The following is a 17,120-nucleotide window of genomic DNA, read 5'->3' on the forward strand; positions in this document are numbered from 1 at the left end:
GAACAGTGTGGGCTACAGTACAGAGACCTTCCACACACCCTGAGTGCCAGAGGACAGAGGTGTTGCTGCAGGTGTCAACATTCCTCATCTCCAACAGCTCTCTCAATTATTGGTGCTACACATGTATGTGGTGAAAAACTAGAAACCTGCCCTTGTATTCATTATCATCTAAAGGTGGTGTTAACAACATCCCAAGCAATTGCTTACAAGTCAACATGGTTATGACTAGCTCTTGACTCAAGCCAGTGTAAAACGTACTGGCTTTTGTTCCATTGACCTGCGGACCACCTTGTTTACGTGCTGCTACACCTTGGGGAGCTCTGGGCTTTGTCAGATAATGGTAGTTTTTAACAAGCTATTAGGATGTACCACAGTCATGAGCTAGGCAGAGGCTAGCTGACTGACTACAGGAATGAAACAGAGTTCAAACACACATCCCCAGTCTCACAGTTACACACATCTCTCTATTACTTACTGAGGCCAGGGAGCCTATTCTGTTCTCTACCTCCATGTGACATGTTCCCTTGTCCACGATTCGTCAAAAATCGTAATGGAATTTGAATCTGAACTTCGGGAACATAATACAGGACTATAGTGTAGATACTGGGAAAATCTGAAACTGAAAACCAAGTTCATCTGTGTTAAATAAGAGACAGAGAGAAATAGTATTGATTAGCTCTGGGCCAACATGAGAGGGGAAAGTGGATCAGGTACGGCAGTAAGTGGATTCTGCATCAGAGAATGCAATGAAAACAATAGAAAAGAGAAGCATGTGTACTCAACTTTGTTTTAGCAGAATGCAATGAAGTGGGTGGCATGGTTTATTTGTGAGTGACTTACTGAATGAGTAAGAGTCTGTGTACACGTGTATGTTTGACTGAGTGTGTGTGTCTGTGTACAGTACGTGCATACGGTGTGTGTTCCTGTAGAAAGGAATATGAAACAGCAAACAGTATTAGAGAAAGTCTGCGGGCCCTTTTAACCAGAGCAGACTCACATTCTCTCCTTCCACTGTCTTTCTTCACTCCATAATAAATTCCAGTCACCATAATGTCTGTCAACATAATACAATCAAGGCAGCACTAAATCTGCTTCCATCAACTTAAATAAAGAACCATGAAAGCAGTGAGCAGAAAATATGGCCTGGCATCTATGCTCTGTGGGTAGGCCAACCATAAACTGTGCTACACTGGTAGCCAAGCAGTGGAAAGTACATCTTTAATTCAAATCAATCAAATGTATTTTCCACTACCTTACTGAAGATGTGTTAAGGTAATATTCCTGTGAATCTCAATCCCAGGGTATCTATGACTGTAACTGCATGATTCCCTGGTGAGATCAGTGGTTTCCAGAGGTTGTCTAGCTATATTGTTATTGACTATGTTTTGTTCATTCCATGTGTAACTCTGTGTTGTTGTATGTGTCGAACTGCTATGCTTTATCTTGGCCAGGTCGCAGTTGCAAATGAGAACTTGTTCTCAACTAGCTTACCTGGTTAAATAAAGGTGAAATACATTTTTTTATTTATTTTTAAAATAGCCTATGGCAAGCATGCTCTCCAGTGTAGTAAACACCCAGGCACTTTCATGATCAAATTAGCATTTTGATCAAATTATGTCCTTGTGTCCGCAACGGAGTCCTTTCGCCAACACAAGGCCAGGGGACTTCAACAGTCGTGGATTGGTAGCTAATTGATTCTGGCTCTGAAAAGAAAATCATGAGGAACAAGCTGACAAAATGGTCTTGCTATCCTGTTTAAAATGTTACAGTTTTAGTTTATGCTATCAACATAGTTGTGTTTTTTTTATTTCTAAATGAAGGTATTCACCATACGTTGGCACCTGCTGATGTCCAGTTACTAATAGCCCTAGGCATGAATGGATTGGACGTTTTATTACATTGTTTTGCATCACCATCATTAACGAGCATCAGAGTTTTCAATAGACTGCCTTTCACATTCACAGTGACAACTACTCCACTGTAATATTACCATGAGGTGGGGAAAGAGGAAGAGGCATTAATGACGATAATTGATTCAGCTGGCCGAGGGAGGTAGAGGGTAACATGATTGAGTTTGTTTGAGTTGGGCAGGCACATGATCAGATCAGGGAATTACTACACTGTCTGTCTGAGCTCCTCCTGAAATAGACAATGCCTTCTGCAACATAACACCAGCCAGGTACAGTATTGGTAGTTTGGTACTGGGATGTGCTGAGGAAAATGCTTGGTGACATCATCTCAATCAAACAGAATGTGATGTATGTATGGAGAACAGGAGGAGTAAACTCTTAACCTGGTCCTTGATACACTAATACAACTGCTCCTCCCAGTCCAGCCACTGGCCCCTTTACATGTTGTATTTAATGAATCGAGGTACAGTATAATATTGAGGCAGTGTTATGCTTCGTATACTATAATATGAACAACTGGCAGCAGCAGGTAGGGAGAGTAACAGTATATATGATATACAGTATATAGGATAGTATTCTTACTATCCTATATAGATCAGATCAGGGAGAGTCCCAAGAGAATGTGTAATGAATTGGAAATCAAAAGTTGTGAAGCAACAATCCGACATGCAAGAATCATCCCAATACTCTGGAGTGTCAACAACATCATCTCAGTCATTTCATGTTGCTTGCATAATCTGAGAGAGAAAAGCAGAATGGAATCAAAGTCTCATACTAGCTTCCACAAAACTAATCGGAAACCATCCGCTGCATGGAGCAGTAATTCCAGATGATTCAGTCAAAAGAATTTGCACTCAGTATAATGTACACTGAGTGTACAAAACATTAGGAACACCTTGCTACTATTGAGTTGCAACCCATTTTGCCCTCAGAACAGCCTCAATTTGTCAGGGCATGGACGCTACAAGGTGATGAAATCGTTCCACAGGGATGCTGGCCCATGTTGAATCCAATACTTCCCACAGTTGTGTCAAGTTGGCTGGGTGTCCTTTGGGTGGTGGGCCCTTCTTGATACACACGGGAATCGGTTGAGCGTGAAAAACCCAGCAGCGTTAAAGTTCTTGACACAAACCAGTGCGCCTTGCACCTACTACCATACCCCATTCAAAGGCACTTAAATATTTTGTCTTGCCCATTCAACCTCTGAATGGCACACATACACAATCCATGTTTCAATTGTATCAAGGCTTACAAATAATTATTTAACCTGTCACCTCCGCTTCATGTATATTGATTGAAGAGGATTTAACAAATTACATCATTTCATAGCTTTTAACTGGTTTCACTGGGTCAGTCTATGTCATGGAAAGAGCAGGTGTTCCTAATGTTTTGTACACTCAGGGTACTGTATGTCCCAACACACTTAAAATTACTTTCTTAATGGTATCATCATTTCACTATTGTCCTGACGATAATTCACTGATTATTGTTCTCAGTCTGAATGCATCCAATCTGGCATAAAGAGTGCAACTGATAACTCGAAGAATAGTATCAGCTTAAAATGTCTGCCAGCAACATCCCAGCTCTGCCAAATCATGCCCATGTGTTTAGGATGTAATTGAGTGTGATTAAATAAGGAGGGTCAGTGGGAAGAGGGTAGTAGTGAGGCAGTGGAGGCAGGTGACTGGGAGATTAAGAGTATAATTGACCTGATCTCACTTTGCAGCCCATTCACTGCACTTAATTACCCAACTCTCTTGGCACAGACACACTCCACTCTATATGCTGTGTGTGTATCATTGTGTAATGCTTCCTTCATTTGATTCCTCAAGTACAGTGTGTAATCAATTGGGTTCATAAACACAGAACAGGGAATCAGCTGTAAAAGGATGTTTGAGTGCGTCCCACAACACATATCAGACAGTTTTAGTAATGACTGGTAAAAATAGGTGTTTGGGGTAAGGAGAGGTACAACAATGTCTGTGTCCCCAATGACGCAAAGGGTTTATTCAATTCAACCAAGCAAAGGCAAAATCAAACCAATGTATCAAAGGATGACATAACCAGGTCAAATAATAGGCCTATTTTCCCCAATCGGAGGACAGGACATGGTTATAGAGAAACAGATGTGACTCACGTTGTAGAGCACGGTGGTCCAGCCCTCCATGGTGATGCACTGGAAGACAGTGAGCACAGCAAACAGGATGTTGTCAAACTGGGTGATGCCGTCGTTGGGGCCGATCCAGGTGTCATGGCAGGTGTACTTGTCAGGGCACTTCCTTACCCCACACGGGAACTCTGACTCAGACTTGTCCACCGTCTCATTCTCTGACAGGGGGACAAGAGAGAATGAACTTCCTCAACTGGTTCATAATGACCATATTGAGTCAGTCCATTAAATGCTCCGCAGGCTAGGCTGGAGATTTAACAAAAGGATGCAAACCAGAAATCCATCTCACTAATCGTGTTTTTCCAATGAGAGATGGGATGACTTTATAGAAATGTCTCACTTGTGAGAAATGACTCGCATCTACTGGAGATGCATGAATAAGTACCACAATATGATGATTATAGTGTAATGCATGACTCAATCAATGACGTGAGCAGCAGTAGCAACTCTCTGTGTAAAAGTCCTTTCTTGAAAGATGACGTTATTATTATGCTACTTGACTTGTGCAATGTGTCATTATAATAAATTGTCTCTCTAAAGCTAATAGTCAGGTAACTAAGGCCCCCTTGTACAGTGAGGTCCCCACATAACCTTTATGATGACATCATCTGAAACATTACACTACAGCGGCACTATTAGAGCTAGAAACACAAGCATTTCACTGCACCAGCGATAATATCTGCAAATCTTTTTACTCAACCAATAAACCTTTGATTTGATTCCAGAACACTCTCCCCTGGCTAGAGTCATGTGACCTAGTCAGCCAATCACAGGCTGTACCTGGTGGGGATCTCAAACCCCCAACATAGTATGTGCTTTAGTTGGACACAGAGGTGCAGAGAGACAGATCACAAGATCTCACCACCTTAACTACACTCATACTGGATATTTCCTGACCAATGACCCAAGCCCAGCACAGTTAATCCCTAACATTGTGTCACTGAGTCATCATAATGCTTTAGCAAATGTACATTATACTAGGGGCATTGGTAGACACAATGTAAGTAACCTAATTTATGTCGTTCTGAATGTTTCTGCTGATCCTACAGCTATTGTATGCAGCAATCATGTGTCTACTGTATACACCAGATTCATGCTGTTAGCACTGAGGCTGTGTGCCCTAGTAGGAAGTACACTGTGGGCAGCTTTCCCTACACTAACATAAATAACATGAGAACAGCTATTTCTGCTAAGCTTCCCAGTAAAGCAATGAAAACCAGCAGGTATCCCAGAAAAGTCCTCAAAATAGCCCACATTAACATATGTAGCTTAAGAAACAAGGTTTGTGAAATCAATAACTTGCTAGTAACAGATGACATTCATATTCTGACTATCTTTGAAACTCACTTAGACATTACATTTGATGATACAGCTGTAGCAATACAAGGTTATAACATTTACAGAAAATAAATGCCAGTAGTGGAGGTGTTGCTGTTCATATTCAGAACCTCATTCCTGTAAAGATTAGCGAGGATATCGTGTTAAATACTGTTGAAGTAATATGGTACAGGTTTATCTGTCTCACCTAAATCCCATTATTGTGGGAAGCTGTTATAGACCACCAAGTGCTAACAATCAGTATCTGGATAATCTGTGTGAAATACTTGATAATGTATGTGATATCAACAGAGAGGTATATTTTCTGGGTGATTTAAATATTGACTGGCTTTCATCAAGCTGCCCACTCAAGAAAAAGCTTCAAACTCTAACCAGTGCCTAAAACCTGGTTCAGGCTACCAGTCAACCAACCATGGTAGTTACAAACAGCACAGAAATGAAATCATCAACACGTATTGATCACATCTTTACTAATGCTGCAGAAATGTGCCTGTAAGCAGTATCCAGATCCATCGGATGTAGTGATCACAATATAGTAGCCATATCTAGGGCCTAATATAGTGTATAAGAGATAATATAATATGTTTTGTAGTGATTCCTATGTTGTTGATGTAAAGAATATTTGTTGGTCCGTGGTGTGTAATGAGGAGCAACCAGACGCTACATTGACACATTTATGAAATTGCTTATCCCAGTTACTAATAAGCATGCACCCATTAAGAAAATGACTGTAAAAACTGTTACATCCCTGTGGATTGATGAGGAATTGAAACATTTTATGATTGAGAGGGATGAGGCAAAAGGAATGGCAAATAAGTCTGGCTGCACAACCGATTGGAAAACGCACTACAAATTGAGAAATCATGTGACTAAACTGAATAAAAAGAAGAAGAAACTACACTATGAAACAAAGATAAATGACATCAAGTAAAATGACACATAGTTAAAAAGCTTTTGAGTGCCTTCAATGAAATTTAGGGGAAAAAGGCCAAATCAGCTCCCTCATTCATTCAATCAGATGGCTCATTCATTACAAAACCGACTGATATGCAAAGTACTTTAAAGATTTTTTAATTGGCACGATTAGAAAACTTAGGCATGACAATCCAGCAACAAATGCTGACACTACATATCCAAGTATATCTGACCAAATTATGAAAGACAAGAATTGTAATTTTGAATTCCGTAAAGTGAGTGTGGAAGAGGTGAAAAAAGTATTGTTGTCTATCAGCAATGACAAGCCACCGGGGTCTGGATGGACAATTACCGAGGATAATAGCGGAAAATATTGCCACACCTATTTTTTTAAAAATATTTTTTATTTATTTAACCTTTATTTAACTTGTCAAATCAGATAAGAACCAATTCTTATTTACAATGACGGCCCACCAAAAGGCAAAATGCCTCCTGCGGGGACGGGGGTTGGGGTTAAAAATGTAAAATAAAATATAGGACAAAACACACATCACGACAAGAGAGACACTACTACATAAAAAGAGACCTAAGACAACAACATAGCATGGCAGCAACACATGACAACACAGCATGGTAGCAACACAACATGACAACAACATGGTAGCAACACAAAACATTGTACAAACATTATTGGGCACAGACAACAGCACAAAGGGCAAGAAGGTAGAGACAACAATACATCACGTAAAGCAGCCACAACTGTCAGTAAGAGTGTCCATGATTGAGTATCTGAATAAAGAGATGGCACTAAAATTGTCCAGTTTGAATGTTTGTTGCAGCTCGTTCCAGTCGCTAGCTACAGTGAACTGAAAAGACGAGCGATCCAGGGATGTGGGTGTTTTGGGGACCATTAACAGAATGTGACTGGCAGAACGGGTGTTGTATGTGGAGGATGAGGGCAGCAGTAGATATCTCAGATACGGGGGAGTGAGGCTTATGAGGGTTTTATAAATAAGCAACAACCAGTGGGTCTTGCAATAGGTATACAGAGATCATCTGTTTACAGAGGAGTATAGAGTGCAGTGATGCATCCTCTAAGGAGCATTGGTGGCAAATCTGATGGCCGAATGGTTAAGAACATCTAGCCACTCGAGAGCACTCTTACCTGCCGATCTATAAATTACATCTCCATAATCTAGCAAGGGTCGGATGGCCATCTGAATCAGGGTTAGTTTGGCAGCTGGAGTCAAAGAGGAGTGATTACGATAGAGGAAACCAAGTCTAGATTTAACCTTAGCCTGTAGCTTTGATATGTGCTCAGCAGAGGATTGCCATATCTTCAATTTAAGCCTACTAGAAAGTGTGTGCCCTCAGGCCTGGAGGGAAGCTCATTCAACTACTGTCAGGATTCACCTAGGGGTCATGATTTGGGTCTGTACAAATGTTTGATCTATTAGAATAATTGATTATGCTTATGTTATATTAATAGAATGGGAGGGGTTATAAGACCCCAACCCTCCTTACATTTATAGGGTCCTAACCTACAGATTAACAATATATATATATATATATATTCATTATATAGTTTTAGAATTGTTCCACAGTTGTTTGCTCTTTCTCTCTCTTATAATGTGTGACTGAGACAGAACTCTGCAGGGGAGTGTGGGAGATAAGAGACTACTCAGACATTTCACAATAAATCAACTTTGGGGAGGGGACATTTATTGCCTAGCTTTTATAACAATGAAACTTTATGTTTGTATAGCTATGGGTGCAGGGTTATGGTCTCAGGAGTAAAAAGGTAATGACGTAGTCAGTGACATCACTAAGGCGGGACTTCGGTTTAATAAAACAACTTGAGAGCTTGTGTTTGATGCAGAACTTACTCAGCAACATTCGTGCTATGTTCCTGTTTGTCAACTTCTGTCTGCAATTGCATTAATAAAGGTTTTTGAATTATTTAATTAAAGATATTGTCATAATGCTAATTTTACCAATGAGCCAATGATGATTGACAAGGAGGAAAAGAACAAACCTAACACTACCCAAGAATAGTAAAGCCCCCTTTACTGGCTCAAATAGCCGACCAATCAGCCTGTTACCAACCCTTAGTAAAGTTTTGGAAAAAATAGTGTTTAACCAGATACAATGCTATTTTACAACAGACTTTCAGCACGTTTATAGGGAAGGATATTCAACAAGCACAGCACTTACACAAATTACTGATGATTGGCTGGGAGAAATTGTCTGGCCCAGGAGTGTGAAGGTGAACGGAAAGGCAGTGGAGCAACGAACCGCCCTTGCTGTCTCTGCCCCTCTCTCCACCGGGATTCTCTGCCTCTAACCCTATTACAGGGGCTGAGTCACTGGCTTACTGGTGCTCTTCCATGCCGTCCCTAGGAGGGGTGCTTCACTTGAGTGGGTTGAGTCACTGACGTGATCTTCCTGTCTGGGTTGGCATCCCCCCTTGGGTTGTGCCATGGAGGAGATCTTTGTGGGCTATACTCGGCCTTGTCTCAGGATGGTAAGTTGGTGGTTAAAGATATCCCTCTAGTGGTGTGGGGGCTGTGCTTTGGCAAAGTGGGTGGGGTTATATCCTGCCTTTTTGGCCCTGTCCAGGGGTATCATCGGATGGGGCCACAGTGTCTCCTGACCCCTCCTGTCTCAGTCTCCAGTATTTATGCTGCAGTAGTTCATGTGTCGGGGGGCTAGTGTCAGTCTGTTATATCTGGAGTATTTCTCCTGTCTTATCCGGTGTCCCGTGTGAATTTAAGTATGCTCTCTCTAATTCTCTTTTTCTCTCTTTCTTTTTTTCTTTCTCTTGGAGGACCTGAGCCCTAGGACCACGCCTCAGGACTACCTGGCATGATGACTCCTTGCTTTCCCCAGTCCACCTGGCCGTGCTGCTGCTCCAGTTTCAACTGTTCTGCCTGCGGCTATGGAACCCTGACCTGTTTACCAGACATGCTACCTGTCCCAGATCTGCTGTTTTCAACTCTCTAGAGACAGCAGGAGCGGTAGAGATACTCTCAATGATCGGCTATGAAAAGCCAACTGACATTTACTCCTGAGGTGCTGACCTGTTGCACCCTCAACAACTACTATGATTATTATAATTTGACCATGCTGGTCATTTATGAACATTTGAACATCTTGGCCATGTTCTGTTATAATCTCCACCCGTTACAGCCAGAAGAGGAATGGCCACCCCTCATAGCCTGGTTCCTCTCTAGGTTTCTTCCTAGGTTTTGGCCTTTCTAGGGAGTTTTTCCTAGCCACTGTGCATCTACATTGCTTGCTGTCTGGGGTTTTAGGCTGGTTTTCTGTACAGCACTTTGAGCTATCAGTTGATGTAAGAAGGGCTTTATAAATACATTTGATTTGATTTGATGATAACATACGCACTATACACACACGCACACATGGATCTTGTGTTGTAGATACGTGGATGTGGAGTATGGGCCTGAGGGCTCACACTTAGTGTGTTGTGAATTCTGTAATCAATGTATTGTAAAATTGTTAACATTGTATAACTGCCTTCATTTTGCCGGACCACAGGAAGAGTAGCTGCTGCCTTGGCAACAGTTAATGGGGATCCATAATAAATACAAAATACGAATACAAATCCTCCACCCTGGACTTCCTAACCGTGTGTTAGTGTGTGGATGACAACACAAGCTCTTTCACCTATTCCATCAATTCACTTCATATTGCTGTCTGTCTGTCTGTCTGTCTGTCTGTCTGTCTGTCTGTCTGTCTGTCTGTCTGTTTGTCTGTCTGTCTGTCTGTCTGTCTGTCTGTCTGTCTGTCTGTCTGTTGTGTGGTAATAAATGTGTGTTTTGTACATCTGTCTCCTACTGCTCATTCACCTTTCTAACCCAAGGGCCATGGCCGATTGTACCTATATCTAAACTGGCACCGCTAGCGGAGTCTATCGCTAGTTGGTGGCACTCTTTGAGATACAGTTAGATACTGTATTAAATCTAATATCTTTGAAATGCAGTAAAGGAATACTAGAAGGCATTATATAACTCTTTAATGTATCAATCCACTGAAACAGTCTGTCAACATCAGAGGACATTTTGTGACCAAGTCAAGCCATGAGTGATATTGAACAAAAGATGAGTTTATGTATTTATCAGGTGAGGACAATCTGTTTGAAAATGTCATTTGAGAGGACAGCTAATTTCATTATCTTCTCTATCTGTGACAACTCAATGCCTATCATGTGAAAAACTGAAGGAAAATATCCCACAGTAAGGTTGTTATAAGACCACACTACCTGAATAACAAATTATGTTCAGGCGTTAACCCTTTATGTAGATCTTTGTAAATAGAACTGTGTAACCCACTTAACTATAACATGATCCGTGCAGCGAGGCAATAACATCTATGACTTTATAATTTGTCTAGGTATTGAGCTGCTATATTGTGGGGTTTAATTACATAGGCAGTCATTGTGGCTGTGATTACACTTACAGGTGCAGCCAAGCATGGTATTGTGTGTTTCAGGTCTGTTGCGTAACACAGTTGGGTCGTTCCAAGAAAAGAGTGCCTTTTGCGTATTTTAAGTAGAAATTGTGCACCAATATTGAATTTTAAAAGTATGTTATATAAATTGACCTTAGTTATTTTGTTATGTCTTTGTTTTAGTATGGTCAGGGCGTGAGTTGGGTGGGTTGTCTATGTTCTTTTTTCTATAATTTGGGATTTCTGTGTTTGGCCTGGTATGGTTCTCAATTAGAGGCAGCTGTCAATCGTTGTCCGTGATTGAGAACCATACTTAGGTAGCCTGGTTTCACTTTTGAGTTGTGGGTGCTTGTTTTCCGTGTTAGTGTTTGTGCCGCACGGGACTGTTTCGTTTGTTTCAGTATTTCACGTTATTATTTTGTAGTTTAGTGTTCTTGTTAATAAAGTAACGTTATGGACACTTCCACGCTGCAAATCTCTCTTACTCCTCATCAGAAGAAGAGGACGAGCGTTACATGAACTGCCCTTTAATATAGATCACATGGAGAATTATTAAATCCCTTTTTTATGAATAAAGGCTTGTTAAAGTGCAAAATTGTTCCTCTGTCAACCCTGTGCCACTTCTAGGAAGATTTTAACACACTTAAGTTCCACCATCATTGTAAAGCCTTAGTTATTTTGTTGCATAGAGAAAGTAATTTCTGTCAGATGATTATTTATTTCATATGATTAGTGATTCATTTACATATGTCCCTCATTTTAAAGTCAACCCTGTTATGTGAACTGAATTATCTTTTTAATGTCGTGACTCTATTCCTTAAAAAAAAAAATCTAAAGAAACATTGAACATCTACTAGTCAAATCATAGAGTTAAAGCAGGTGAACTGGTTCTACTCTTTCTGGCCATTTTCTGGTGTTTTGTGGTGGAAAACGGAGTGGGTCGAGCATAACACGTCAACCCTGTTACCCACAGACAGGCTAGAAATGTTTTAACAATTTCATATTTTGTTGTGAAGCTTGCATTCAATTGCCACTCCCTGTTGCGTACTACAAGCTTCCATTCCCCCTGTCATAAGGGGATTTCTGGCTGATTTAAGAAGAAATCGTCAACCCTGTTACAGTCAACACTGTTACAGTCAACACTGTTACAGTCAACACTGTTACTTTATTTGTCACTTAATAGGCAATTACTAAAGTAATTTTTATATTTACCCTCTTGAGATGGGGAAAAAAAGTGCTCTTCATGACAGAATGTTCATGACAGAAGTTACACTTCCCAAAACAAGGCACCGATTTGGTGGAACGACCCAGCTATTATCAGCCGGACCAGCATTCAGTCCACTGGGCGGGCGGGTGGGAGGAAACAACAGTGAACCATTACAGGACGTTTGTATAGCCTATCATTACAGCTGAGGGAAGCCTCGCAGAAAAGAATCATCTGCTCATTGTATAGACGCAGTATAAGCCTGCTGAGAAATTATCAGCTTGAAGAATGTTTATGATGATGTACCCGAAATGTTTACATATAACAGAGTTAATGATCACCTCAGCACGATATTAATGTAGGTGTTAAAAAGATTCATTGAAGCTAGGTGTTTAATTATGCAAGCATAGGCTATATGCAAAGTAAAGGTATAAAATAACACAACAGATTCAGCCTCACATAAAGTGACACTGACTGCTACAGAAGCATCCCAAATTGATATGCAGAACATTGAGTGCCCTGGATTACTGTAGACGTAAGGGGATCTCGCTAAAGCCCACTCTCTATTTGAGTGTGTCCCAAATGGTCCCTATATATTCCCTGGTCAAAATGTGGTGCACTATAAAGGGAATAGGGTGGCCATTTGGGATGCATATTCTGTCTTACCTAGGATATTGGGCATGGGCAGACAGGTGCTGTGGAGCTTCCCGCTGTAGAACTCCAGGCCGATGATGGCAAACATGAGAATGGCGAAGAAGAGCAACAGGCCAATCTGGAGCAGCGGCACCATGGCTTTCATGATAGATTTCAGGACTATCTGCAGGCCTGGTCACACACAGAGAGATAGAGAGACAACCGTCATGTGTCGTCAGTGCCAACAATAAGTCACAGCTCCAAACAATTATGGATGGGAAGTGTGGGAACCACTTAGAGCAGATAGTGTCAGCACTCTCACTTAGACAGCACTCTCACTTTGGATAATACAACACTTCCACGAAGACATTGTTGCCCGTCCTCATTCTGGGAGTGGTTTTCAGTTTGACTCAGTTGTGGTCTGCCAACAAAATAACTAATTAGGAATTAACTTTACAGACTCCAAAATGAGGTTGGACAGATGTACTGCAAACGCCAGAAGAACAAGTAAAAATACCTATATACTGTACAGAATTCCAAATATATACTGTATATATAGACAGAGCAGATCCATGGACATCCATCCAGTATATGTGATCTGGTGGCGGAGGCTACTCACTGGGGATTCCAGAGACCAGTTTGAGGGGTCTGAGCACACGGACGGCCCTCAGGGTCCGCAGGTCCACTGGGATGTTCATGTGAGCTCCCGCTGTGGCCAGAATCCTGCATATATATATATATATATATATATATATATATATACATACATACATACATACACACACACACACACAACAGAGATAATTATTAAATCAGTTATACAGCATTAATATCCCATTAATATTTCAAAGAGAATGTAATATGTGAAACATTATCTGAGTCTGAATCAGGTATTGCATGATACAAAGAAATGCATGATAGATTTCTTTGTGTAGATCCAGGACCCATCATGACTGAACCTATCCCATAGTGGGGGGAGGGGTACTTGTAGATAAAGTACTTGTAGTATTCATCACATCAGTTTCCCAAATAAACATGACACTTCATCATTACACAGTCTGATTGTCTCTAATTAAACTCAGGCAAAGCTGGGCCAATTGTGCACCGCCCTATGGGACTCCCGATCACAGCCAGATGTGATACAGCCTGGATTTGAACCATGGACTGTAGTCTATTTCATTGAGATGTAGTGTCTTAGGATATTAACTTACAAATGTATGAATGAGTAATACTTGAATCTTAAAAACAATGAAATAGCATTGGTCAAGATTCAAGAAACAGGATTGACAGATCAATATTTCAGTGAAATGGTCCATTGGTGTAATTCTGCTCCTACTCTGTTTAAAGCTAACACTCGGCAGCTATCCTAGCACTTAATCTCTGGATCTTATCATCTGAGTCATCTGTCACATGTGTGCAGCTAACCACATTAGTTATATTTTCTCATCAGACTGGAGTACAATGAGACCAGACATTAAAGATGTGACCCACTCAAAAGGTTCAGGAGCAACAGGGAGGGGAAGGGGCTTCTAGGGTTCAAGCAACCTGGTTTCACTGGTACACCAGGCAGCGAATGCAGGAGAAAACAAGTCCTATTTTTGTCTGCACTGCGTAGGAGGAAGGCACTGACAAATTCTATTTAGGAAATGAAGACTGCAGCTAGTACGAGGAAGAGAGAGAGACAAGGTTCCTGTCTGTGTAAGTGGGCGTTCCCTCTCTCACATGAGCATACGTTCCCGCTCACATGGGAAAGCATCCCCCCCCGCATGCTCAGAAAAAAATAGCCTGTTAGATGTCTTTCTCTCCCCCCTGGATAAATGGTGCAGTCCACAGGCTCCAAGTAAATATCAGCTAGTACCTGGAACAGATGTGAAGCAGCTCATTATAAAATGCAAATGTTATCCTTTCTTTGATGTGCCTCCTAATAGGAGGCAACTTATTGGAGATACAGTGCAGCAGGTACAATAGACATAAAGGAGGCTGGTGCGTCCTGGCCCCTCCTCTCCTCCTTCATCGCTCCTTCTCTCCTCTACGTTATAGTGGCACTATGCTGTGCACACTTGGGGGGGAACAGAGCCTCCGCCCACTATTTTCACCTCACCCCCTTTCTCTCTTACACACTTCCAGTGAGATCCACTCTACACCATAATAGGAGATCTAGACAACCCACGGTCACCCCTCCCACTGCTTTTGACCTGGTTCCTTTCTGCCCTTCCCCTCTCTTTGTCCAGATCTGACAGCACGGCAGTGCTGCAGATGATGCAGCTGCAGTAGGTATGATGTCATAAAACATAGAAGTGATCCCTTTTTTCAACCATTGTTAGTCCTAAATCTCCATTTTGTAATGTCCTGTTAACTGTGTTACACAGACATAATACAGATTATGTTGAATATGGCACAGATCATATTATGGTCTGAAAAGAAGAGCTACAGCCATATTTTGGTGAGGATTAGCCACGTCTAGGATGTCAGGACACCGGGGTGTCAGCCATTTTAATTAAGACTAAGACTATTACTAAGACTATTAAAATAGCACATCCATACAGAGATGATATTATTCCACCTGGGATGAGCTGAGAACAGACAGAGCCTCCTCCCCTTCACCAAATCATTACCAAATCTGGGCTGCTCTTTAGTTGTTATGGAGACGGACGAGGGGGGGGGGGATCTAGGAGCTAAAAATGTCATCCCCATTTAGTCTGCTGATGGACTTCCTGCTCAGGCAGACACCCTTGTGGTTTGTGAGAAGCCAGCCAGGTGAGCTGTATTCTAGTCTGGTCTATATTAGTGGACAGAGAGAGTGGCCACTGGGCAGGTGCACGTGTAGGCTAGGTACATGAGCTTGATGAGACAAAGTTACTGCCTTCCAGTCCCATTCAACAGAAGACATTATAAAATAAAGAGCAAATCTATGTGGGTGGTGCACATTTCTACAATTGAGTATTCCATTCAGCAAATACAGTTTACACAACAAAATTCAGAGGCAACAGCGTTAGTTTTTTAAAACGTTGTCAGCTTGGGAGCATAATGCGGCATGTTAAAACCCTGTGAGGAGTAAGGACACTGTGGGAGGCTTTAGAAGGAATGGAGGCTCTTTCTTTGTGCTAGAAAGCAGAGCAGTGTGGGAGTACCTCAGCAGCACAAAGCCTGGGTAAGGACAAATCCACTGTCAGTTTCACTGCATGCCAGGGAACATCTACTGTCACTGACTTTACTACATCATGCCAGAAAACAAAAGCTGTTCACTTTGGCACTCAGCTGCAGAATTCACACTCATTACTGATCCTATACTTCTCCATGTCTGATAATTATCTGCTGGTGTCAACAATGTGACACAACTGTAAATCCATAGACAAGTAACTGCCATAACACTTCACATGACAGTGACATAAAGTACAGATGTAAGATCTTAAAGGGATACTTTGGGATTTTGGCAATGAGGCCCTTTATCTACTTTCCCAGAGTCAGATTAATTTTTCCGTGTGCAGTTTGAAGGAAGTTGCTAACTAGCGCTAGCACAGTTGCTAACTAGCAATAGGGTATCTATAGGTATCTGCAGATACCTATAGACTTTCAGTCATTGCACTAACGCGAGTTAGCATTAGCTTGCGAAACTACCTCTAACTTCCTTCATACTGGACACAGAGACATAAAGATGGTATCCACAAATTAATCTGACTCTGGAGAAGTATTGTACATGCTGGACCTCATTGCCAAAATCCCGACGTATCCCTTTAATTTGAGCCAGTTTGCTACAGCAGGAAAATAATCCTGCAGCAACATGAAATATGAATTATTATGCAGATTATAATTAATTGTCACGTCGTGTATGTAGGTGGCAGGAAAGTCAAGCGCAGGAGAATTAAACTTGGTATAAATGGAGTATTTTAATAACTTAAAACAAACTCCAAAACCAAAGTCCATAGTAAAATAAATGTGGGTACAAAAACCCGTCGCACACCAATCCATAAAACATCAACATAACAATAAACAATCTCTGACAAGGACATGAGGGGAAACAGAGGGTTAAATACACAACAATTAATGAATGGGATTGGAACCAGGCGTGTAAGAAGACCAGACAAAACCAATGGAAAATGAAACATAGATCAATGATGGCTAGAAGACCGGTGACGTCGAACCGCCGAGCACCGCCCGAACAAGGAGAGGCATCGACTTCGGCAGAAGTCGTGACATTAATAGACATTTTTATAGGGGTTGATACATTTTTTGTAAGGGAAAATCAAGTCTATTTCAAAGTGAAAATTACAAAATTCGGGAGCCTTTTAAACCTGAAATACACTACAAATTATACAATAGCTGCATTTCAGAAAAGTTATCCAGCAACAGGGTGCTCAAATGACAATCCTTCATCTGTAATACATAAGTCATAATGCTATCAATATCATGACATGGTTGACACCTGTCACTAGCATTATGTCAAATGATAGACAGCTGTCATTTCTCGAGGCCAAATCTA

The 17,120-nt window shown here is 41.3% G+C and overlaps 1 protein-coding gene across 1 annotated transcript in view; it reads right to left on the minus strand.

Annotated features, from left to right (window-relative positions):
• The window catches only part of LOC110522764 (voltage-dependent R-type calcium channel subunit alpha-1E), a 96,534-nt gene that overhangs the window by 48,918 nt on the left and 30,496 nt on the right, over positions 1 to 17,120 (minus strand). Inside the window, exons 3-5 of the mRNA XM_036968771.1 lie at positions 13,260 to 13,363; positions 12,674 to 12,832; positions 4,048 to 4,238 (exon numbers count right to left, since the gene is read on the minus strand). Coding sequence (XP_036824666.1) covers positions 4,048 to 4,238; positions 12,674 to 12,832; positions 13,260 to 13,363 — 454 coding nt within the window. The remainder of the gene's footprint in view (positions 1 to 4,047; positions 4,239 to 12,673; positions 12,833 to 13,259; positions 13,364 to 17,120) is intronic.

Source organism: Oncorhynchus mykiss, chromosome 30 (genome assembly GCF_013265735.2).
Source record: "Oncorhynchus mykiss isolate Arlee chromosome 30, USDA_OmykA_1.1, whole genome shotgun sequence".
In the NCBI taxonomy this organism is placed as follows: domain Eukaryota; kingdom Metazoa; phylum Chordata; class Actinopteri; order Salmoniformes; family Salmonidae; genus Oncorhynchus; species Oncorhynchus mykiss.